The 27,219-nt window shown below is 35.8% G+C and overlaps 1 protein-coding gene across 1 annotated transcript; it reads right to left on the reverse strand.

Moving 5' to 3' along the window:
- Positions 1–279: 279 nt before the first annotated feature.
- LOC149848231 (agamous-like MADS-box protein MADS2) lies at positions 280–21,530 on the reverse strand. The gene is made up of 9 exons (XM_089985813.1): positions 21,346–21,530; positions 9,968–10,046; positions 8,027–8,032; positions 5,882–5,946; positions 5,539–5,638; positions 2,385–2,426; positions 2,242–2,283; positions 1,012–1,151; positions 280–554 (listed from the first exon to the last, which is right to left on the reverse strand). The coding sequence occupies exons 1-9, from the start codon at positions 21,528–21,530 to the stop codon at positions 470–472; spliced, it is 744 nt and encodes a 247-aa protein (XP_089841939.1). The 3' UTR covers positions 280–469.
- Positions 21,531–27,219: the final 5,689 nt, after the last annotated feature.

Genomic DNA, 27,219 nt, shown 5'->3' on the forward strand with positions numbered 1-27,219 from the left:
AAAATATATATCTTAAATATCAAGGAAGTTCGATTTTATATTTAAAAAAAAAAACCTTCATTTTAGAGGAGAGCCACTCTTAAAGTTTTGAAAATGTGAATGAAGCCTATAGTCTCATGCTTTTGAAGCAACATTCCCTAGACGAGAGTTTTTGACTTCTTAAGAAGTTTTTTATCAACTATGATTTCATGTATAGAAAAGCATAGTGAAGAGAAGATAAGCAAGTGTATACCAATCCACATATTAGGAACACGAGAAAGGAAATTACTAACGTCCAGATTGTGCTAAACTATGGCCACCATAATATTATTGTGGTTTAAAATTTGAGTACAACCTGTCCAAATTTAAGTTACCATAGCAACTTAATAACAAGATGATCCAGATTTATGGTTCCTATCAAATGCATAGAACTAGCAGTCCGTGATCAGGGTTTTACAAAGTTACATGCACTACCCATAAGTTTCAAGTTTCATACCAACCATGTAGGGACATAGCTATTGACATTCTGTGAAGGAGCTGCAATCGTTATCTGCTCTTGGCCAGTTGGGTTATACCTGAATATGCATATATAGTTAGCGATATGATTAAGAGGCACAAGGATGTACATAGGTACATGACGCATGCACCAAGCCTAAAACCATGCATAAACACATACTCACACATGTTTGAGCCACACTAAAGGCACATGACACAACCATGCATGCCTTCTTTTAAAATCGTATGTGCATATGCAGAATGTTGCAAATAAGACCCCACAGATGTGCTCAGCATGGTCCATTTGGTAATGATTGTAACCCCCCCCCCCCCCCAAAAAAAAAAAAAAATAGATCCAACTAATTTCTATATTTAACATTGGCCACACAACATGCAATGACTCATGATCATGGCCTAGTATGCATAGTAAGCACCGGGAAATGAACAATTGTGAGAACTTGTGTGTATATGCTCTTACTTTTGCTCGGACTAGACTTGAAAGTAAACGGCTGTGATATTATGTTTGTGATGTCTTACCCAATCTGAAGTGTTGAATCGCAATCCAATGGGTGGTAAAATGCGTCATTCTGGGGACCGGAAAGGCGACCATACTGGATGTGCTGCCCGCCATTTTCCCACGAGAGTTGGTGATGATTTGCAGAACCCGCTCCCTCAAGCTAAAAATGCAGTACAACTTTCTCATTTCCAAGTATAAAATGAATCACATGAATGCTCGAGTCCTATAAAGCGCACACACACACACACGGATATTCCTAAAAGCACGGCTCACCCAATGCATGTTCATGCAAGCTAAGCTTGGATGAACATGCATATTATGCATCTATGTAACATGGATACTTCCACAAGGGTGCTGTAAGCGTGTTGACAAAGTACTGGTAGTGGTAGTACAGATCAGACCGGTTTTGAATCTGACTCGATCCAGAGCCAGCCTATAAAAACCCACCCATGTGTCGGAATCGAATTTAAAAAGAAAACAAAAAAAAAACTGAAAACTCATTTAGCACGTTTCCTTTAGCAGGGACCCATTACTCTCTCTCTCTCTCTCTCTCTATCTATATATATATATATATATATATATATATATATATACACAGCTTATTTCTTTGGAGACTTTTCTAGCTGCTCACTTGGACAGAATGGCGAGCTAATATCAACAAAATCTCATGCAGAACAGTTATAATGTAAGTTACGATTCCTTATTGCTGCGGCACCAGAAACCTGGTGATGGTTCAGGCCAAGAGCTCAAAGCCTTAAACAGTGGGTGACGTGCTATACTATATTACAGTTATACATTACTCTAATTTTTTTTGAAAGAATTTACATCACTCTAATTCTGTTGCCCTTTGCTTAGGCATGCAATGTACACAGGATTGGTCAAGTGGCACAAAGAGAATGGCTACCATAGTTGGTGGCTTTTCCATTTGCCTTGTGTTCAAGGGAAAGATATCCCTTGATTTCATTTGCTGAAGGATCAACAGTGCTATTAAACATGATTACCATCAGAAGTCATCAGGCTAACTTCATAAATAATTGGCTCAGACAGACCTAGCTGGACATGGGCATGGGTCCAAATAAATGGTATTGAATAGAATGTATCGACATCCTATAATTCATTGGAGACCCAGTCTAATTCTGTGGCATTGGGATGAGTCATGCTGTCCAGACTCACAGATTTTTGTTGAAACCGCATATGCATGTTCATGGTAATTAAAATAAAAGAACTAACTTCAGAATTTTTTAGCATACCTTCCTTACTAGGGCCATGTTAGCTTCTTGCAGCATCTGCTCCTGGAGTGCATTTTGCCTCTTGTCGTCAAACCAAGCAAACAAACAAGCAACAGATATACCAACAAGCATACAACTACCATTCAGAAGAAGAGTCGCATTACCTTCCTTTTAAGATCTGAAAGTTGATCGAGCATGAATTGTGTCTGCACGACATGTTGATAAAGCAAGGTTTAGACAATTGGGTTTGGTATATTTGTATATATCCGTTGCTATTTTGCAACTTCTAAACTTTTGACTCTGATCTAGAATCTAATCAAAGCACAACTTAGTCCAAAAAAGCATGGTGACTTGTGTCATGAGTATCATACCGTATCGTACAATATGATTCGGTATATCATATCATCAACCCTTAAGCCAATACAATACCTATTAAAGTGTCATGAAAGCATGATTATCGGCTCATATCGGCGTATTATAAGAACCTGTATATACTCAGAAGCAACTTATTTGGATCGGCTAATTTTCAAATCTCTCTCACCTTACATTTGTTTTCCACTGGGTAGATCTTGCTTAGGTTCAAAATGACTTGGACTATTTCTTGAAGTGGTTAGACCTTGGCCAGAACAACTCAGCCTATTCCATGTCTCGGTTATGCTAATGGAGTCTAATGACTTAATTAAGGCTGTTGGCCTCCATGATCAATAGTTTCCATTACCCTTGCAATGACTAGTTACTGCAGACTAGTTAATCTGAGGTATCAATGTGAAACATATTACAGAATTACTCATCATCTGTGCTATGTAACATGGGCGCTTCAATATATGCCCACTGTATATATGCACGTCAATGCCTGTACTCTTGGATGCTGATGTTAGGTGCATGTGAGTGTTGTCACACACGACGTATTATATAATATGCAAGACGCATTACAAAGCATAAACATTTTATGATTCAGTAGAGGCAATATTCGTAGCAGAAACATCTACTACTATTGACAACACAATCTTGATAAATAGCCTCTTATAGAAGCTTAATATAACAATAGAAAAGCATAGTCTAGACCAATCGTATATTGCTATTGTGCCTTTAGGGAAAAATAATTGCAAAATTTTAAAAGTTTATAGAGAAAAAGAATCAATGTGGTATCGAATTAAAACATGATGAGACACGTCTATCCCCACGTTTGTGTCCCATGGAACAGAGCCTCATAGACACCCTTGCCGTGGAGCTCCTTTTAAGCAATGCAAATCGTTTTTTAAAAGGAAAGCAGCTCCCACCTTTGCATTGCAAGGTGGGGCTACAGGTTCTCATGCATTTCGGTTGGAACTTTCCGGCGACGCAAATGGACCCTTACGGGGCGTTTGCATGTCATGGAAAATCTGGATTTTTTTGCAAAAAATGCATCGACTGGCGTGCATTTCCGAGGAGCTCACAATGCCAAAACAAACAGGACATCGTTGAAATGGCTCGACGGGTGTCATTTTACATGCTGGACCCCCTTTTCCACGAAAACGGTTCCCAATAAGGGAGGTTCAATTCAGAGGAATCCACTGAGGGGTGACACGGCAACCTATTCCGTGACAAGCAAACGCCCCCCTTAAGGCCTGTTTGTTTTATTTCTATAAAAGGGAAAAGCTTTAGTGTGAATGGGCACAGGTTTGTAAAAAAATCTTGTCAGCTCGGCCTTTCCATGAGAATGAAGGTGGTGTATAAAGGGGGATTTGCACATGAAATGTGGTGGGTTGGAAAAAAACTGGCCCACTTGTGCCAACAAGGCACTTTCTTACCATGACGATTTGATGTTTCACGGAAAGGAAGGGAAAGGGATGATGGCTTAGCAGTTCCCATGAAAATTCATTAAACAAACATGCCCTTTATGAGGAGAAACTTCAAAGCTCGACTTGATACCAGCTGGAGTGCTGTGATTTATCCTTGATTCTGTAGCATTGTCCTTTCCATGAACACTTGCTGCAAACATAATTATTCCAATCACTCTTCTAATTAGTTTTCCTTTCTTCTTTCTTTTTTGAAAATTTACAATTGATCATTTTCTCACAATAATCCCGTCTCTCGTTTGGATTTATTCTGTTTCAACATGATATTCATTATGGCATTGCTGTTTTGGCATTTTAGATTATAACACAATGAAACACTAATGATGAAACCAAGAAATACAGGGGGCTTAATATGTAGTCTTTTTTTTCTCTCTCTCTCTCTAATGTGAATTTTCTATTTGCAATCTATGGTCCCATGGATTCACCGAGGGTATGAAAATCGGTCTTTTCCTGCATCTTCATATTGGTGAACTGTTAGTTGTGCCATATTCCACAGTGAGGCCTTAATTCATGACCTTGACTAGAGGGCAGAAAGTTTTGCACCTGTTCGTGAGTGCATGTAGAAATAGATAGCTCAGCAGCTATGAGTGCCTTTGAGCTCTGATGCTGTTGACGGTGGTGTTTGAGTGAGATCAAGAGGTAGGGAGAGATAGAGAGAGGTAAAACGAAGGGAGACTAGTTTACGTGGTTCGATCATGATAGGTCTACATTCACGGACTGTAAGGTTTTTCATCTTATTATGCATTAGCACTTGCAAATATATAGAGAACACAGTGTAGAGGATAAGGCGGGTTTCCCTAATGGGAAAAAAACATAGCAAGTGAGTTGTATCCCTATCCAAAAGATAGGCAGGCGACCTCGTAGATAAGGAACCCCGATCCTTATCTTCAAGAGTGCAATTGTCCTATGCAAATTAATCTTCAATATACATTTTACTGACCATATACCTTGCTTGTTGACACAAAGCCCGATGATCTGATCTTCTGTAACATTAGAAATATTTTTTGCCAATTTTTCTTTATTGCCATGAAATGATCCTCTCATCAAGGCTCTGTCTGGGAGCCGGAGATGGTATTTAAAGAAGGTGCAATTAATAGCACCTACCCCTACAGGTGTTTGGGAAACCTACTTTAGGAGACGAGAATGGTGTTGAGAGTGGAGATGAGCCATTTTCAACCAAATATTCACGAGGATATAGTTGACAACTCCAGCCTCATCTCCCATCATGCCTCTCTCATTTCCTCTCCAACACCGGCTCCCAAGCAGAGCCTAATTGTCATTTATCTCCCAAGTGCACAATAAGACAGTCATATTCCACTAGTTTTGAGTGAGGAAATTAACAAAGCATTGCAGTCACTAGTAATGTGACCTGCATTAGAACTTAAACCACTGGATTAAATTTAGAATAGGAATAAAAAATCAGTAACATTAAAACAATAAACTTGCAAAATGACCGCATTATTTAAATGTGGTATGTTACCTTTGTTGATCTAACATGCTTCAGTGAAACCTCCAGCTGTTGTTCCAGTTGTTCAAGCTCCTTCGAGTTGAGGGGGCCCAAATCTTCACCAAGAAGGTTCCTGCAAGTCCACATTACAAGATCTAAATAGTTCCTTCACTCTATAAAACAATCTAACAGGTGTATTTATTTCCATTATAAGACTTGCATATGTCATGCAACATCCAAATATATATTGGAGATCACATAAAACCTGATATGCAGAACATGACCTGATACATAAATGCTATATATATAACCAACAAATTTATGGACTTTAGGTAAATGAAAAGATTGAAAAACACGAGGATCTCAGGTTGTATACCTTTGTGAATGTTGCAATGATGCTACCTTGGACTTTAGCTTCAGGTATTCCTGGTAGCTGCTCTGCTTGTCACAATATGTTAACAAAATTTTACAAGGGCCAAGTAAACGTTATACAGAATAATGGAAAATCTTTCTGATATTTTACTAAAGTCATGAAAATAAAATGTTCCACATCTTTTGATTTCGGTTTTATGAGGACTGAGCTTTCATATGAAGTTTAACAATCCATGTGAGAAAGCCATGAAAGTGAGGCTTACTGATATCGAGTCCATTAAGGCCCACTCAATTCTAGCAAAACAACCAAGAGTTTAGGAGAAATTTTACAAATCCCAAGGTAGAAATAAAGTTGCCTAAAATTCAAATAAATCAAACATAAGCACTCTAGAGACATAGCCCACGAGGGATCAGAAGACCTTGCTAGGTTTGCTTAAGGCGTTTAAGTTGAAGGGCGTCCCCAGTTCAAAAGCCGGGCGCGTGTCTCGTCACAATGTTGAAGCTCCAACAGGAAACTATCCCTGGTGGGCAGGAGGGGGGAGTACCTATGGAGTTTTACACCGTGAGACGCCGAGATTGGGCCACAGTCAATATGGCACCTCTTGGCCCATAACAGGAAGTCTGAACCATAACGGTGGTTTCTCTTCATTGTCGAAAAAAAAGGGGCCTCTAGAGGCATAAAAGCATAGGTATGAGCATAAAAATGTGAGAATCATCCAGACATACTAAATGCAATAGCATGCATTATGAATACTATACGCTTGCCTGTGCACTTGCATTTCTGTTGCAAGCTAAGGAAAGTCTTGCATCCTTGCGTGGTCACATGAGCAGGCAAGACCCACATTCGGGTCCTACAAGTCAGGGGACAAAGCTCCTTGATTGAACCAAAACCAGATCCACGGATCCTTCCTCAGTTAGGACCTAGTGCAATAGCTCAAAGAATTAGATGCAGACAAATGCCACGGTCTCAAACATAGTTATCAGCATCTGCTCTTGGTGATGCACCATGGTCACATCCTAGCTCATGGGTCCGTACAATGGTTTTCCAGAATTTGAGAGGATTAACATTAGTAAATTTGTAAATAAACATATCTATAAGAGTAGTTGACTATTCCATTTTTAGTTTCTATTATTTGGTTGATAAATAGTATATGGCATGTAAATAATACATAACAATATGGGCTGATACTTGATTTTATCCAACATAGAGTTGAAACTCACCCATCTTGTTATTGATGGCTTTACACTAGCTTCAACCACTTCATAAATGTCTGCAATAAATTTGATATGTTCATTTAGATTTTTTTCAATCAATTAGACTACTGAAAATTTATTATATATAACGTCCAAGAGGTTGCCTTGATAAAACACAGTCCATGGAAGGGTGCCAACACTCTCAATGTTGGGCCAAATGAAAATCTAAGAAACACTTTCTTACTTAAGTAGGTCATCTCTTCCTAGGTGAGAAAGTTTTGTATATGTTTGCAAGCACGAGCCAATTTTTCACGAAAAAATGACCCAGAAGGATGTTCTTTTTGTACATGGTAAATTTTTGCAGTGAAAAATTGCTCCACTCTTCACCTTGAGTAAACAAGTCTCAGCTATTGTCTTAGGGGTATCATTTGTTGAAAAAACACTGAAATATATACTCAATCACAAAGAATTTGTTTGGAGGCTCGCATAAGAGCACTCTCTTTAAAGCAACAGTTGTCCCTCTAGGATGGGATCCTTGGTGCAATAGATTTGAATGCAACTTAGCCTCCAGGATACAACCAAGCCACACCTTCGCACGTTAAACATGACCCCAACTTGCACTATGAAAACTGTCTACCACGACACGATCACCTTTGAGTAGCTTTAGATAGGAAAGGTGAGGGATGATATACAAGAGAATGATAGAAATATCTAAATTACAAAGGATTCTAGGTATATATAATAATGATTAGGCTATGGAGAATGATATAATAACAGTTACGAATAAATATTCAATCACAAATAAATATATAATGGTTTCTAATGGCTATGGCTAATGACCAAACTCAATAAATGCTAATGGTCAGGTAACATTTGACACATTTAAGAGCCGAATGATCGCTAATCAATACCTCTACCAATTAATTTAGGAAGTCAAAGTCAAATCAAGCAAGACCATAAGCTTAGCTTAGCTAGGTCAAAGACAAGTCAAACATGATCAAGAGTATAAGCTCAATAAATTCATAATTCTGAGACACAATTCCAACATCATCTGCGTTCTCTCATGCAAACCTACCTAGTCACATTGATACGGTTCAGGACATAGGGATACACCCACTTTAATGAAGTTTCTAATATGACTTGTATATGATGGGATATAGAACGAGAGTCAAAATGTAGTATCCATGTGACATAAGTCTCAAGCCTAAAAAAAGCAGTGTGGTTAGATAACAACTTAACTTTTGTAATAAAACTTGATAAATCCTACAAGGTGAGCACTACATACACTCTTTACATACATATAGATATTCATTCACATAATTATTGTGATATATTGAAAATATTGTGATAGCATTGAGTTATTATCATGACATTATCACTAGATATACAAATTGCTTTTTACAGTGACATCATTTTAAATTTTATAGAAATACTAAAACACATTTTCTTATTATTAACATTATTTTTATAATTCTAAATGCAAAGAATTTTAAAAGCTCATATAAAATCCTATAATACTAGAGAAATTTTCTTCTTGAAGGATTGCTAAAAGCAATATTGTGACTCTCTCTCTACATAAATATCATATTTCTACTATTTAAACCTTTTAATAATTTAAAATTCAAAATAATAATATTTGTTTGCTTAAATGCTTTATTATTTGTTTCCAATTTCACTTCTTGCTTCTCATTTCATAGAAAATTCCCAATTTTTTGTGGGTTCCACTTTCTTTATTGGCAACATTAGGTTTAACATCATTTCACTAAGATGACTACTAATAATCTTCTTTTGGCCACAAAATAGTGATAGAAATAACTCTTTACATTCACAATTAAATCATAAATAGATTATAATAGTGTATCTTAGTTTTAATCAACTAATAGGACCTTTCTAACTAACACCATTCTAGCACAAGCTTGACAAGAAACCAATCAGAAAGTGAATAGTGCCATCATTACTAAATAGTACTAGAAAATATTAGAGTGCATCATAGACCTAATACACTAAATTAAGTATAAAACTTATGCTTGTCTACCAATATGCATCTACTATAAACTCATATGTATATATGCATACAAACATGTTTGTGTTTATAGACAAGTAATCAAGTGACTCAGTTGTGCCAAAGTAATTAATCTTAGAAATTTTAGTCATCATAATTGGACAGAAGGTTCCATTGACTTCTAACTAAAACTTTATAGTGATAAAAAATTTCTATCTAGATATAAAAGTAAACCAACTTAGAAGGGTTATAAGTTGAAAAATTAGAATTTGAATAATGTTGTATATTCAATAAATATGCTATTCATTTAATATCAAGAACATTGTTACATGTTCTTGTTCCATGCACTATATCCTTTTAGTTTCATTCCATTCCTTTTTTGTATTCTAAATTTTGATTAATACAGAATGTGTTGCTATAAGAAATTGGTTAAATTTAACTCAAGAGCAATAAAAAAAAGTAATCAACTTTCTAATGTAAATAACTATTTCTTTGTCCTACTCATTCTTGGTTTATGATGAACTCTTAATAACATACTTATATAACTACTAACATAAATTACTATAACCCATTTTATCATACTCAACCTTTAATAACATATTTTTCTAAGGTTTATTTGAATGTTTAAAATTTCAAGGTGCTCTTTGTGTTAAAAATAATAAAGAACATAATTCTAAAAAAATAAATACTAAAAATTAATTTAGAGAAGCTTTCTAAAGTCGTGCAAGTTTTTTGGCCAAGTCATGAATTTAATTTATATCATTGGCTATTAGCCAATCCTACATACAACATTAATGATAAACAAAAAACCTAATTCAAAAGTTTACTATAATGAGTCTCAAACCTTAATTTCAATTATGACAATTGATAAACAAGAAAATGCAAAAGATTTACCTGTGTCTCTCTTGATGGCACACTATCTTCTATTGATCCATAATTGCATTTTTGATACCTCTCCAGTGTTTTTAACATGCTGCAACATCAAAACAATTGAAAATATTATGTGGTTGTATATTTTTTCATTTTTATTACAAATAACCAACAATTGTTTAAGTTAATTGCAACTCACTACTCATTCTCTCTAATTTTTAAAGTTTACTTTAAACTGACTAATAATTAGATGTCGTATTAAAAGTATGAATGCATTAACATTTGTTGTTTTGATATACCATCAATATCAAACTAAAGGCATATAAAAATTTTGTATTGTCCATATTTATACTATAAGAGAAGTTCAAAATGCACTATCTTTCTGCATGATTCTGGCAAACTTTACAATAAATTTTAACATAAGCACTTAAACTAATAATCTCATCAAATATACTAAGCTTATTTTAAGCACTTGTTTAAATCATTTTATTTAGAAATTTAAAAAGATTCATATTGTAACTAATTTAAATATAGTAAGATGATAGTCATCCACATATAATTGGATTCAGACTTAAATTTTAAAAGATAAAGTTGATAAGTTATTTCAAATCTATAATTTAGTATGAAAAAGCTAAATGCAGTGACATGAATTGTTTTAGTATATCACCATTCTTTATAAGTTATTTCAAATATATAACTTAGTATGAAAAAGCTAAATGCAGTGAGATGAATTGTTTTAGTATATCACTATTCTTTAATAAAAGGCATAGAGAAAACAAAAGTATCATCCAAAAAACCAAAATAAGAGACTCAAGAATGCCACTATTTTACATCATTCTTATAATCTTTGTAGCAAATTTTTAATATGGTCACTTAAATAAATAACTACATCAAATCTATTAAACTTATTTTAGACATATAGTTGATTTCTTTTAATAAAATACTTAAGGACTCAAGCATTTATAATTAATTGGACTCGTGCATTTATAATTAATTTAAACATAGTAAGTTGATAATTATTAATAGAATAGTCAAATTCAAATTTAAAAAAGTAAAAGTTGATAATAAGCAGCACTTCATAAAAATAATCACTATGAATCACATAAAAAAATAATTGAAAGGTTTGCATAATCATTATTGTTCTAAAAATGATAATGCAGTATGATGTCAATAAAAACTTAGAAATTTGAGCATTACAAAAGGTACTTCAATTATTTACAACCTCAACATATGCAATTAATCATGATTACTACATATTTTTAGACATGATGTCATAGAGATGTAAAGCTCATTGTCATGACATTTATAATTTTAACACAACAAAAAACATTCAAACTGAGAAAATTTTAAAACTATGCAACAACAACTACGCCTTCAACCCAAACAATTGGGGTCGGAAATATGAACCAAAAAAAAAATCATTCTGGATCTTCCACATGAATCCTTCTCCTCCAATCATTTCTATCCAATGCCATGTCCTCGGTGAGGTTCAAAGCATTCATATCCTTTCCTATCATCTCCATCCAAGTCTTTTTAGGCCTACCCCGACCTCTTTTAAATAATATATTTTCCCATTTCTTTATCCTTCTAACTGAAGCATCATTAGGCCTTCGCCGAATATGTCCAAACCACTGCAAATGATTCTCTCTCATCTTATTTTCAATGGATACAACACCTACCTTCTTACGTATCTCCTCGTTTAGAATCCTATCTTTTATTGTATTTCTATACATCCATCTAAGCATACGCATCTCAACTACACTCATTTTTTGAATATGATGTCTCTTGGCAGCCCAACATTTCGTACCATATAGTAAAGCGGGCCTAATTGTCATCCTATAAAACTTTCCCTTCAATCGCAATGGCATTCTACACGATCGCACAACACTCCAGTTGCACTTTTTCATTTCATCCACCCAACCTTTATCCTATGATTTACATCTCCATCAATTTCTCCATACTTTTTAATGATAGATCCCAAATATTTGAAACAGTCATCCACCGATATTTCTTGCTCACCAAGCTTCACTACACTCCCATCACTACTTCGTTGCTTACTAAACTGACGACATTTCATATATTCTGTCTTACTCTTACTCAACTTAAAAGCTCTTGCTTCCAATGTCTGTCTCCATAATTCTAACTTAGCATTAACCCCAGCTCTAGACTCATCAATCAAAACAATATCATCAACAAACAACATACACCACTCGACACATTTCAAAATTATCTTTATCCTCCCTATTAACTTTAAGGTCATTGTATCACTTATCTTAACTTTTTATAAATTTCTATTCATGGTACTAGTATCAATATATTATTTTAATATCAATATTACATATGAGAAAATTTAAATCAAGTCTCTTGAAAATCAAATTAGTAAAAATATTAAACTAAGTAGGCATAAAATAGCTTAGAAATCTTTAAAATTTATAATGAAAACTAAACAAATATAGAAATTCTTAATAATTCTTTTTAGTTTTGTTCAAAAATTAATGAACATGTTATTTACAATTATATTTTATGACTTAAATAAAAGAGAAGCTTCATTCAATGCTACATCAATACAATTTTATAAGTAAATAAATTTTTTTAAATTGCATTTTATAAGTTACAAAAGTAATTGTATCTAACAACTTCATTAGTTGTCTTTTCATTACATCATTAGTAAAAGAGATTGTTATGTGAAAATGAACATCTAATTAACTAACCATGAAAATATAGTGAGCAATGAAAAAAAGATGATATCCATAAAGAAAAAATATAAATTTTCATTAAACTAAATAACTAAATCAATTATGCATTTTATGTTGTAAATATTTATGAAGTAAAACTTTTGAAAAAAATGTCACTTTCCTATATATATATATATATATATATATATATATATATATATATATATATATATATATATATATATATATATATATATTACAATGCATACTTAATGAACATTTAGATATCAATATAGTTAAACAGTTTCATATAGTTCTATAAAACTATAGAAAATAATACAGAATTTCTATGTTCACGTGTTTTAGATTGTAGCCAATAATAAATTAAAATGTCTAGTTTTAATTTCATATTTTTTTATTATTTTAAAAGTTTTAACAAATATCTTTATTTACTAGTAAAATAGTATAATCACATCTTGAAATAGCTAAACATATTATGTAAGAGATATGTATTTAGATATTTTTATTTCAAATATTATTTTAAGTCATATATAGTAAAAGACACAATGAATTATTTTGATTTATAAACATGATTGAAACACTCATCAAGACAATGACGGTAAAGTAGTGCTTAGGCCTTCTAAGCTCAATAGTAAAATAGAAAATTTAACATAATAATTAAGATCTTTTTTGTTTTTGCTTATTTATTTCAGTTTATTTTTACATATGATTGTTAAGATATGAGTGACTTGTTTTTACATAAGCTTAGAACGGTTGTTTACATTTCTTTTACTATTTTTTAAATTTCCTATCCAAACCTTCCTATTATAGCTAAAGACTCATTCTTCCCTCCATCAAGAAAATTTCTTTTTGATGCTAAATTATTATTAATAGTTTTTAGCTAACTTTGTTGTTTACAATTTTTTTCTTAATTGTTTAAATTTACCCATATGGCCTTAACTGTTATTTGGTTATAGTAAAAACAACCACCAATATGTTTACACAAAGTTTTCAACTACAAGAAAGTAAAAATTTGTATTAAGCTTAAATATGGAAACAAAAATATTGTTTTTCAATGACACTTTTTTAGGGAACAAATGCTACATTTTATATTTAAAAGTTCTTAAAATACAAAAGCAGCAATTTATTAAAAATACTTGTTGTACGTGAACATGGTAAAATCCAACTTCATGATCTTAATGTAACAAAGCAGTGAAAAGAAAGATGAATGTCTTATTAATAACCGGTCATCAAATCTTACAATAAATTGATTTATTTTTTATATAATATTTTGAAGTAAAGTTTTAAATTTAGGAAAATTTTAAAAACACACATAACTTATTGGCATTAATAGAAACACACTTTAGTTTTAGAAAACTTTAAAAATGCAATTAAATTTCTTCATGGATAATTAAAGAACCAAGAGTTATACTATAACCAAAGTTGTCATGAAGTGTGATTTGAAATTATCATTTTTCACTCAAAAAGTGTTTTAAAAAAGGCACCTGACTTTTTAACATTTATAAAAATACACTTAGTGAAAGCACACCTAAGTTTTAGAAAGTTTATAGAAACATATCTATAAGTTCGATGGTTAATTAAAACCCACTCTTGTTGATTGACAATAGTAGATAGCCTACCATTGAAGATGAACAAGTAGAAATAGGGTTTAAAGATGTGGTTACAGGGCAATAGAAAAACTCCTCTGGCAAACTGTTTCAGACGAATGGCAGAAGTGGTAGCATTATCTCTATCATACAATCATGTTTGCAAAATTCATCCTTTCAATGAAAATCCTTTCAATGATATTAGGGTTTTAGGCACCATTCATCCTTTCAATGAAAATCCAATGGTCCAAAGTATGAGTACCACCTTAGTGAATTGAGCCCACAAAATTTTATTAGCAGTGAAAGCAGGTCAAATTTAGGTGGATTATAGTTGAATTAGTGTTCAGATTTAAGCATTAGAGTAGCAATCCTAAATCAAAATTCTCATCTCATATAGATGTGAGGTAGTGGGGTTGGATTTGAATACGATGCTTTCTAAGATAATAATATTCTTAAAAATGGTTAAGAAAGAGGGCTTTACATGTGAAATTAGAAAGGAAGAAAATTATATCTAGCCAGTTCAAGCAAAGTCCAATTATATCTACTAAAAAATATTTGTAGATCATGTCTGCAAGGCATGATAACCAAGAAAAACTAAAAAATGATGAAAATTATGGTTCCTAGTAAATGGGAGTAGGTGAGCACCATATATATATATATATATATATATATGGTTGAAGTGTTTGGCTTGCAAGCAATAAATTTAAAGTTCAAATCCTATTGATGACATCTTTGTAACAAAGTATTTTTCTTGTAAATGAGCTAGCTGCAGGACCGAGCTCAACCCATTTAATTCAGGCATGCCATGAGCTCGAGCTCTGCTCTACTCGCTTGCCGCAATTATGAGCCCAGCTTGAATGCCTTCTGTTCAGTTCGCTTGGCTCATTTACCAGCCCTTCTTTTGGGTTTTCAACTTCCAAATTTTTTTATGCATGTGTAAATATAGTGATGAGGGCTAACCTTATTAACTGAAACAATTAAACTTTATTTTGTGAATAAAGAATATTTCACATGATTCATGATATTAAATTATGAAGAAAAGATGACTTCATGCACATCTATATGAAGAAATGGCATGTCTTGTTTGTTACAAATGAATTGGAGTTCCACTACTACCATTTCAGGAGTTTTTGCACTTATTTGATATCAAATGAGCAACTATTAAGAGATCTTAATATCTGATGGTCAAAGACATTGGACAACAAATTGTGTGCATCACAAAATAGAGCAATCAACTTTGAGAATCAACAGGTAACAGGAATAATAGGTACTTGAACAAGCCTTATGTTTTTATTGTGGCAAATGTGATTCTATAGGGAACATATATATGAGTTATTTTTGGGGTGAGGTCGTGTCACCTTTGTAATTTGTATGCTTTCTGCTGAGTAGCTTTGATTATTTCAATTACAAAGAAAAAAATAGGGAACATATGAGGAACGAACAATAGTAATGTGAAGAATATGTTGTGAGGCATTTGGATTGCATGCTGGCTATAGCAAGAGAAGGACTGAAGAGAACTTTGCATTTTCTAAACATCCAATGTGCAAGTTCGGAGCAATAGTTGTGTGTATACTAGCGATAAAATAATTACTAGTGGAACTCAAAAGAAATGAATACAGATATTGATGTTATTTATGTATGTGAACTTTTAACAAATCTTTTTGATGTTGCTTGATGAATGAAGGTATTATTTAAGGATGAAAATATGTCTTATCCACAAAAAATTGGTTCAAAATGATATTGATGGTGATGTGATTCAAAAAAAGGTGATGATGGTCAATAATGATTGTTAACTTTACAAATTATCTTTTCTCATAAGGAAACTTTACAAATTATCAGCTTATAGTCTGCATCAAATGTCTTTGAAGCCACAAATATTCACTAGCCCTTCAAAAGTGCACAAGCAAACAATTGGAGACATGCTACTTAAATTGAACCTCACCCTGAAATCCCCAATAAGGGGGTTTGGGTTTAACCCGAATATATATACAGTAGAGTGTAGGTGGTTAATGATATGTGCTTAGTGGGTTTTTCAGGGTTTTTTGATTTATTTTTAAATTCTGACCGTCCAGATGTGATCTATGTACTTCATTTCATAGGGATCAACTCTTGAAGTGTTCAATTCCGACACATGGGTGGGTTTTTATAAGGTTCACAAAATCAACAGTCTAAAATCTTTATAAATTTTTGAGGCTCCAAATAACATTTTTTCATTAAAAATACATGATCCAGATGTAGATTCTTCTTAAATCGACCATGCCCAACACATTTATGGGGTAGGAACTGCGAAAAAAACATTGAAAGAGTAGGAAAACCCATTAAGCACGTAACATTAAGCTTGTATCCACCTACTCTCTCTCTCTCTCTCTCTCTCTCTCTCTCTCTCTATATATATATATATATATATATATATATATATATATATATATATATACACACACACACACACACATTTGTGCCCACCCCAATTTGGATTTTTGGCTCCGCCTCCTCTTTTCTCTTCAAACTTTTTGAAGACTTATTGGATCCATTCTTTTTCCTTTAAAGCAACAAGCATTTATGTACATTTTGTAAACGTTCATGTGTTTGAGGCGAAGCAGGTTATATGTCCCCCCCCCCCCCCCCTCGAACAGGGCAGTTAGCTACATCTCATGTTTGGTGGGTCCCAAAGAGCACCACGTATGTAAGCATGTGTGTCTCGTATCCCCATGTTTGTCAGCATTAATTAGCATTAGAGTTTGATGCGATTGCAAAGACTTAAGTACCCTCTCCTCCATTGGTGCCAGAAAAACTGACGATTCTAGAAAAAGAGTGGTTGTAAAGACTTAAGTGCCCCAAAGATGATTATTTAAGACTCAGTCTCTGCACTGCAGGATTATCAGAGAAAGAAATCTCCCCTGGAGGAGGCCATGAACATTAACTCTCTTACTCTCTCTCTCTCCCTTCTCTTTCTACTTTTGTGCACATCCATCAGAAGATCCTACATTGCTCCATCAAGCACCGACTGACCTGCATATTGACTGTTGTGGAGCCTGATTCACAGTTTTTACCCTTATAGGAGGAGGGTTTGGGGGCTCCTCCCAGAGTGGGTAGCATCATTCAACTAAATGAGTTGTAGATCCTGATTCAGAGTTTTTACCCTTACAGAAGAGGGGTCTAGGGGATCCTCCCAGTGTGGGTAGCATCATTCAACTTGAAGAGTTGTGGAGTCTGATTCAGAGTTTTTACCCTTACAGAAAGGGGGGTCTGAGGGATCCCCAAGCGTGGGTAGCATCATTCAACTTGAAGAGTTGTGGAGTCTGATTCAGAGTTTTCACCCTTATAGAAGGGGGGTCTGAGGGCTCCACCCAGCATGGGTAGCATCATTCAACTTGATGAGTTGTGGAGCTTGATTTAGAGTTTTTGCCCTTATAGGAGGAGGGTTTGGGGGCTCCTCTCAGTGTGGATAGCATCGTTCAACTTGATTCATTGTGGAGCCTGATTCAGAGTTTTTGCCCTTACAGGAGGGGGGTTTGAGGGCTCCTCTCAGCGTGGGTAGCATCGTTCAACTTGATTCGTTGTGGAGCCTGATTTAGAGTTTTTGCCCTTACAGGAGGGGGGTTCAGAGGCTCCCCCCGGCACGAGTTTCAGGTGTCATGGTCAAAAAATGCACAAAGTGTCGTAGTGAGAAAGACATATGTTTGTTCCAAGCAAGGTTGGAAGAAATCAATGAAAAATCCAACAAGGATCATGCCAGAATCAAGATGTGGATGTCAAGCGAGAATGGTGTTGTGCAACTCAAATAACACAGAATAATAAGGGTCTAGTTTTTAGTTAAAATGGGGAATTAAATGAGAATAAAAATCTCTGAAAATTTACAGGAATAAACTAGACTCAATAACGAAGATACCACTTTTTACGGATTTGGAATATGACCTCCGATTAAGGAGATATGACCCTGACAAGTTGGTCCTAATTCGGGTAGCGATTTGCTTACTGAATAATACTACAAATCGCTATAGTGATTTGCGGAAGACACTACAAATCGCTATAGTGAGATCCAACAACACTATAAATCATTGTGGGCCTCGTTGGAGACCCAAAAATACTATAAATCGCTATAGTGATTTGCGGAAGACACTACAAATCGTTGTTGAAAAGTCGGATAACACTATTAATCGTTGTGGGGCTCGTTGGAGACCCGAAAATACTACAAATCGCTGTAGGAAAGTCGGGATCCACGCCGGGGGATCCTTCGGACCCCCCTTCTGTGAGAGCAGAAACTCTAAATCAGGCTCCACAACTCATCAAGTTGAATGATGTTACCCACGCTGAGAGGAGCCCCCAAACCCCCTCCCGTAAGGGCAAAAACTATGAATCAGGCTCCACAACTCATCAAGTTGAACAATGATACAGTCAGTGTGCAGGTCAGTCGGTGTTTGATGGAGCAATGTAGGATTGTCTGTTGGATGTGCATAGAAGTAGAGAGAGAAGGGAGAGAGAGTGAGAGGGTTGATGTTCATGGCCTTCTCCATGGAGAACTTTTTGCCTTCCTTGATTTCTTCTCTAGAGAGAGAGAGGGTTTTACAGTGTTTTACGGAGAAAGAAGAAGAAGACTTTGAAGAGTCAACATCATCCTCGACTTTCTAGATGGAGGACATGTTTGTTCTTTTTTTGAACTATTTTTTTTTTGAATAAAGGGCATTTTTGTTATTTTCTCAAACCATCGCTTTATGAGAAGAATAGCAAGAAAGGGTACTGAAGTCTTTGCAACCACACCAGACTCCAATGCTAAGTGATGTCAACATACACGGGAATACAAGCCCCATGTGCTTGTATACGTGGTGCTCATTCAGACTCCCGAACACAGACGTGGGATTCAGTGAATCATGGGGGGAGAACATACACCACCCTCTCCTACAGTAGAGACCAACTAAGTCACCATTCTTTATTGCTCTGAACAACTACCTAAACTTCATTTGTTCTCACCAATAAAACTCCTCCTTATTCCCTTTTTAAGTTTATTATGTGCAAAAGCTTTTTAGTAGCGTATTTTAAATGTGCAGAATATTTTGGTAAGGCAAGCTGTTGTTTTGTTAAATACCTTAAGTACTTAGTACCGTATTTTAAATGTGGAGAATAATTTGGTAAGGTAAGCTGTTGTTTTGTTAAATATCCTTGATGGTGTCAATCATTTAGCATGATGAACTTGTTAATACCTACTACTGTAAGCCTTTTTATCACAAGAAACAGTACACAATAAGCCTTCAATATTAACAACCACATTCAGACTCAAACAGACAACTGCATGCATTCAGACTTTCGGAAACATAAACTATTTGAAGAAACAAGCTTCTTAAATAATCTCTCAAAAAAAGTTCCTCTCTCTCTCTCTCTCTCTCTCTCTCTCTCTCTCTCTCTCTCTCTCTCTCTCAAGTTCACATCCTTGTTCAGAGCCTGCAAAATGAACAGAAAACTTCAACCATGAAAAATTTTAACTGAGAGAACCAAAAGTGCTATAAGAGTCGGTTTGGAAATCAGAGTTCATAAGAGTGAAGATGGTCAGTTTCTAGTCCTTCATATATTAACAGAGACTACAGATTAAGAGACTTGAATAATCTGCGACCATGCCATGGAGTGATATATTTGCATAAATAGGCACAGAGAATAAGATAGTGAGCAATAAACTAATCATCTAAATGACCACAATATTTCCATGAAAAAAAAGACCACATTGTTTGATGCCATGTATCAAATTAAGTAGTATCAAGACCTCACGAGTAAGTTTTGCTTAATATAATATTTATGATACCATTAAACAAATTATTTCTCATTTCATCACCGTCTCAACATGCATATATAATAAACTCCACAAGAGTGTCAAAAAAAGTACTTAGTTGCAAGTGTAGATCTTCATGCTATATGATGAAGATGGTCATGCTAGCTAAAAGAAATAAACAAATAAACGCGAAATAATACCCTAAGCACTGTAGGCTGCATTCTTTCAAGATATCCAAATATGTGTCAAAGGAAGGTTCAATTCATCATGAAAAAAGCGAACCACAAAAATTACAGTATGGTTCCAATCGAACCTTTGACGCAGTACAACACTTTCTAGGGTTTCCCTCCATGAAGTACTAAAAAATCTACGCTTCTATCCATATGTTTCAAACCAACACTCAAATCATAATATTTATAAAGACGCAGATCCTGTTACTTCCACATGTAGCAGCACCCTTAATATAAAAATGCTATCAAGAACCAAAATTTTCAACTACAAGCATCAAATGAACATAACCATCATAAATAAATTATCCGTAGAAATAATTAGTAAATATTGTATAATGATACCAAAAAAACATGAGGTGACACGCATGAGTCTTGATGTTTCCTCATACGGGTAGTCAGAAATGGATCTTAAAGTATAATTTTTACATCCTCAGTGTGTAATTTTTATAGGGTTAGTTTGAAGTATGGGAAATGGCATTCCATACTTGAAAATATTTCTTTGAAGACAGACCACTTCCAAAATCCTAAGAACGTTCTTTGATCCTATTCCTTTTCCTCAGATGGGCATGGGGAACCAGTTTGACATGCTTCTTTTCACTTGAGCCTCAAGATCTGAGCAAAATGTCATCACCATATCTCCTTTTCCTCAACTGGGTCATGAGGGTTGCTTACTCCAACAGCAGATTTTTATGCAAAAATCTTAAGCATGAAGAATGGAACTCAAAAATCCAATTTCCTATGCCTTTTAAACATGGGTATCTTGCAAACCCTTGCAGAAAACATGGATCTCCTCATAGCCTGTGTGAATCACGACCTTTGCTTTGACATGGGAAAAGAAATATCAGTAACTGTGTTTCCTCTTAACATGGTTTCTCCCAGATCCCATGGTACAAACATATACAAAAAACAAATGACACGTAAAGCTAGACATAGAAAACATACAAGAACAAAAGTTACCAAGATTTTTGAGAAAGTTAAAAGTTTTAGAACAAACCCTTCTGCACCATCTAAACAAAAAGAAACAAGTGACCATCACATGTATATAACACATATATATATGTAGATACCATCTCAATTAATTGGAAAAGAAGAGATGAATTAAAGAGATCTAGGAAAGAAATGGGTGTGTTACCTAGAGCTACTGCAGAACTCATAGAGTTTTCCTCTGTTGGAGAAGATGATAAGGGCAACCTCAGCATCGCAGAGGACAGAGAGCTCGTATGCCTTCTTGAGTAGGCCATTTCTTCTCTTTGCAAAAGTCACCTGTCTGTTTATCTTGTTCTCTATCCTCTTCAACTCAACCCTCCCCCTCCCCATCTTTCTCCTCCTTTTTCTTTCTTGTTTATTTCTATTCTATTCTATTTCTTGGTGCTTTATTTATGTTTTTGAGGAACCCATTTTGCAGAAAAGCAAAGCTAAAAGTAGAGAGAGAGAGAGAGAGGGGGGAGGGAAGTCCACCAACGATAACAGCTTATTGCATTTATTTTAATTTTGACGTATCTTGACGAGCTTTCTTTGGCACGACATGATACAATTGTTCTCGTGGGAACTCTCTTGAAGACTTTTTCCTAGCCACGCGTGTCAGTCAGCTACAGGCTCCTCCCCTAATAACCCCTCTCCCGTCCCTTATATTGCTCCCTTCAAAAACGAGGTAAGAAAACCTCTCTCTCTCTCTTACTTATTAGTAATCTAATCCATGTACCTCAGACTTTCTTTTGACCACATTACATTACAAAAATCTCTCATTATTTTATTTTATCATATATATAGATATATGTGTAAACACACTTTCTTTAAAAGAAATACTTATTACAGTCGACTATACCATACTCCTGCAAAAACTGATTTGTGAGCTTTTTAGACCATGCCATAGTACTCTTACAAAAACTAATTGATGTGAGCATTTCAGTTGCCCAACTTGACCCCGTTCACTTTATCTTGTGACATTACTAGCTGCCCCCTAACCAGATGAGCAGAGAGCCTTCGGTTGAGAACAGAGATCAGGTGCAATCACATTGCTCGCAAAATGTGCACCCTTGCACCTTGCCACCCTCCATTTGCTGTTGAGTCTCACAAGTGAGGCTGTATCCCAAAGATGGAGGGCCGCCAGGTGCAGCAGCACACATTTTCTGCGCAATGTGATTGCACCAGATCCACCCTCTTCCATGGGCGAGATGTTATTCTTACCTATATGTTATAGCAGCAAGGCCAAAACTGAGTGCACCTTCCTGGTGGGCAAGGGGAACTAATTCGGATTTTATGTCAATGAGGATGTTGCCAACAAAAGCACGAATCGACTGATTTTTTTATACTTTCAACAAATAGAAAATTGGTGTTTTTTCTCCAATTATATACACAAACATACTCTTTTGAGGGAATGGTTTCATATATAATTATAACACTTTTAATCATAAAATTCAAAAGATTGTGAACCATTGATCACATCCGTAAGGTTTGATCCATAAAAAACAATAAACTACTAAAGCAAAAGTAGGTTTCATTAGAAAGTTGGCACAAGCCAATGCATATAAACATATAGTATGACCTAAGTAATATGAATATTGGAACTGTGGAACTTTGGTACATCATCAGCCGTTGATTTCAAAAGCTCTTTAAAGCTGCAATAATCCCATGATTATTAGCATATTATCTTCTTTAAACAGACTATATAAATAACATTTATAGGATCACATACACCCAAAAAGAAAAACCCCAAAGTATAAGAAACCTATATCGTTTTCTATAATATATATCACAAAATGTTCATTATATATGTGTGTGTCTTGTGATTGTACCGACTGCTACCAGGTCACAGTTTCAAGGCATCTCTCTCTCTCTCTCTCTCTCTCTCTCTCTCTGCACATAAATGACAAGTCTAATCCTCGTATTTGTAGGAAACCATCATCTTACCAAACACAAATATCACAGTCATGATGCCCACGTCCCCCTTCTCTCAGCACCCCCACAATGTGGGGCCCACCATCTCCTTATTTGCTTTCATTTTTTTACAAACCAAATTCCAGATGCAAGTCAAGTTACCAAAGTAACCGTCCAACATTTGACCAACCACATCACCTCACTAACATCCCTCTCAAATGACATAAATGACCACGTGGTATTTTTTTTAATTATCGAAAAAAAAAATCTTAAAATTTTTAAGAGATCCACTTAAGTTCAATTATGTCCCGAATTGGAATCCCATTGAAGATCAGGATGTGTATATAGAACCTGCGTTCTGCCCTACGTTTGGCTTTGTAGATGTCAGAGACTTCGAGCTAACAATGCGAACCCATTGAATATACGAGCAAGAATTAGATCCAAGTCCAACCAACCCAACCAAATTCACCATCTCAGTGGACGTGCATCCGAGCTCAATCAGTCGTCCTTGACACTACTGAGCCTTTGTATTGGATCTGGATCAGGGTTCAATCAACCCTCTCCCCTATTTGGGGGCTTTTTCGTAATCTCAATTTGGATGTGAAAGTGCTCCCAAGAGATGACTGTGGTAATTGCGTTATTTACTTAAATCATGAGGTTAATTAGGTTAGTCAAGTAGTACCTTAGCAAGGAGATTTCTTAAAAGAGAAGAGTTGACGGTCAGATAAGAAACTAAAGTACGACTGGACTGGTACGTGTCGATCCAGTAAGGCGTCTTAAACTGTGGGAAATGACCCCACGCAAAGGAGCGCCGTCTCGTTCTGACACGGCGGAGCTGTACGGGTGGTGGACACGTGTCCGTGTACCCTTATCCCGAAAAGTGGGACGGTTTAGGGGCTAAGTACAAGGATGCAAATGGGTCGGACCTCTGATCCATAACATGTATCAATTTTCGATTATGGATCTTAGCAGCCTCTTTTTCTGAATGATCCTGTATTGCCATATAGAATTCGGACCTGGTTTTGATTATACTCCATCGAATAAGATTCGAAATTGAATCAATACACAGATCCATTATTTAGAATTTACACAGGGATTCATATCAAACATGATCTGACCTGTATCTGATCCGTTTATGCACTTGGTAGTAATCTATCGGATCTGGAGCACCGTTGATGTGGCTTTAGATCTAGATGTCGTCAAAAAAAGATCCATCTGATTTGCATTCCGAGTCATCCTGAGTCGCTGGAAAAATATGGCCTGGATACGGACATACGGGTCATGTCTTGGAGTGGTAAACATCAATCTGATAAACGTAAGAAGGTCCCAATTAAGATCCTACTGGATCTGACTCAAGACCCAGTAAGATGTCTAACTAGATCCAAACTTTTTTCATCCCTCCTCACCATTTCGACCCATTATCCCTAATTAGGAACGCAAATGGATCGGGAACTGACTCATCTCTGAAAGATCCAGCCCACATTGCCACATCCGTTTAATATGTATCTGCTTCTAGGTCAGATCTAGAAGAAATATGGTCAGATCTATCCAGATCCAAACTAGAATCAGATAAGCAAATATAATCAAATCTGTGTTGGAACCGCCTCTAACCTGGACCCGTTTTACATTTCCCACATAAAGAGAAACTGGTTCCACCTGTTCTCAGAGGATCCAGCACCGATCGAAAACTTAACCATGTGTCATTGAGTTGAGACTGGATCCATATCCGGATCCACTTTTGCAGAACTCATGGGAGCACCAATACCTCGCTTTTTATGATAAACGGATGCAAGTGGAGAGCATATCCAAAGTGGAAGGAGTTTTGGATGCAGCCACTTATCTAGAAAAAGTAGGATATTGTGGTACATTGCAGCGTTATCCTGATTTTTTTAGGATAAATCGTTGCACTTAAACCCTAACTAATCCCATTAGGCTTTTCTTCCCAAAAGCATCACACCGGACACTACGAAGGGTATTTTAGTAATTTTATAAAGGAACGCTGTCGTCGTTTTCAATGGCAGACGTTGGGCACCTTCAACGAAAGCGATGTCTAAATAGACTGGCTCGTCCTTAACTGGATGGTGTGCGCTTACATCCTGGCCGTCCATAATTTGAAATCGACGGCCTTTGGTGCATGCTTAGTATGTCTACGGTCGTATCTCCCTCACTGTTGGGAGATCGACTGCTCACATGGAGCGAAAGAAGTACATGTGATTCAGGGTGGTGCATTAAGTTGGTCATTGATGAGCTAAAGGGACATCCAACGAAGCCCTGTCAAAACTTCGGATCAGTGGTCCTGGTCCGGGTCTAGTTTGAATCGGGTCCCGGCCTTAAAGCTTGATGTTGCAAGATCCTGGATCCAATTTAACCTGATTTCCCGATACGTTGAAAATTCATCAACTACACACGTTTTTTAGAGTTTTTTTTTTTTCCTTTTGATAATTGGAGAAAATCCACCTGGCTAACCGAGTTTGTTGGAGTAAAAAAAATAGTAGGTCCCCCTTGCCCGCCACAGAGTGCACCACGGGACGCGCGCATCGGTGGGGTGGCCAACTCATAGAGAAAGCTGCGGTTAGGCGGACCGCTACCAGTTATACAATCATACCATTTGGGGTTGGAAGTTGCAACGTCCCAACACAAGGTGACGTGAACCAACTACTCCTGCCAGACTAACCTAACAAATGATGGGGCCCTGGCTGGACGGTCATGTTTCTAAGCTATTTTGAAACTATTGTGGTAATATGTTTTTTAAAGCAAATAATAATTTGAAGAAATTTTTTCATTTAGGGTCAACCTTTTGCCCTTAATTTCAAATATGAGCCAAACTTTTTCAGAAAACTGTCGAACCTCTCTGATCAACGCCCATCAAATTGAAAAATGTGAGTGCTTTTTCGTTTCTTGTATTGTCTCTTGAAAACTGAAAAGTACTTACTGATCCTCATGAATGAAAAGTAGGCAGTGTGAACTTTTGATGATGAAGGTCAATGTTATGATTTGATTTATGATTTAACCTAAAGGATAATAATAAAAACAGGTTCTTGTTCTTAGAAAAAAAATTGTCTTATATTTGAAATTAGGGGCAAAAGGCTAGCAGGTAATTGAAAATTTTTTAATTTGAAAAACTGACATAGGAATATATTATTGCTAAAAACTCATAATAATCTGAAAAACTTTTGGTTGAGAAAAACTGATTTTTCTTTAAAGTAACAAATATCTCACACATGAGGCTGAGATGAAGGCACGGGATCAAACCCTGCTGACGCACCGGTGTATCCGTAGCGTTCATTGGTGGGCCACATAAGGTAGAGTGGTTGTGGGTCTCACCTAGGTTTTTTTTCTAGAAGCGGGTTCTTCATGTTCAAAAAATGAGTGTAGTTGAGATGCGTATGCTTCAATGAATGTGTGAAAATACAATAAAAGATAAGATTCGAAACGAGGAGATACGCAAGAAGGTAGGCGTTGCATCTATTGAAAATAAGATGAAAGAAAATCGTTTACGGTGGCTTGGACATATTCGGCGAAGACCTAATGATGCTCCAGTTAAAAGGATGGACAAATGAAAAAATATATTAGTCAAAAGAGGTCAAGGTAGGCCTAAAAAGACTTGGATGAAGATGATAGGAAAGGATATGAATGCTTTGAACCTCACCGAGGACATGGCATTGGATAGAAATGATTGGAGGAGAAGCATTCATGTGGCGGACCCCGAATGATTTTCTTTTTTGGTTCATATCGCCGACCCCAATTGTTTTGGGATGAAGGCGTAGTTGTTGTTGTAGGGTTCTTCATCATACAATAAACAAATATTGCACATGTTTTTAAATTTTTATATACGCATACGTTGCACCCCCAGAAAAATTGAGTTGGTGTTGGACGCACCGTAGTTGAAATCAGAATTAGACTCGATTGGTATATGCAGATTTGCAACAAACAGGTCCTTCAAACGGAGTCCGACGGACTCAAGCGGATCGATCATGCGGGATTTAAACCTCGGTCCTTTGGGTTATGGGTCTTATGGTCTGCGCTCTTGTGGGTTCATTGGGTAGGAGGCCGATGGGTCTTCGGGTTTATAGGAGAAGAGATACAGTAGGTTGCAATCAAATCGGCTAGTCAAGTAAATTTGGATTTA

Source organism: Nuphar pumila, chromosome 1, assembly GCF_984573655.1.
Source record: "Nuphar pumila chromosome 1, dmNupPumi1.hap1.1, whole genome shotgun sequence".
Classification (NCBI taxonomy): Eukaryota; Viridiplantae; Streptophyta; class Magnoliopsida; order Nymphaeales; family Nymphaeaceae; genus Nuphar; species Nuphar pumila.

Bases quoted from the DNA above. Each gene is read 5' to 3' on its own strand.
- LOC149848231 (XM_089985813.1), bottom strand. From the start codon at position 21,530: ATGGGGAGGGGGAGGGTTGAGTTGAAGAGGATAGAGAACAAGATAAAC. The intron at 5,639-5,881 runs GTATACAACCTG...GTGGACTTGCAG, and splicing joins TCATTGCAACATTCACAAAG to GAACCTTCTTGGTGAAGATT. The intron at 2,427-5,538 runs GTAACATACCAC...CATGTCGTGCAG, and splicing joins AGCATGTTAGATCAACAAAG to ACACAATTCATGCTCGATCA.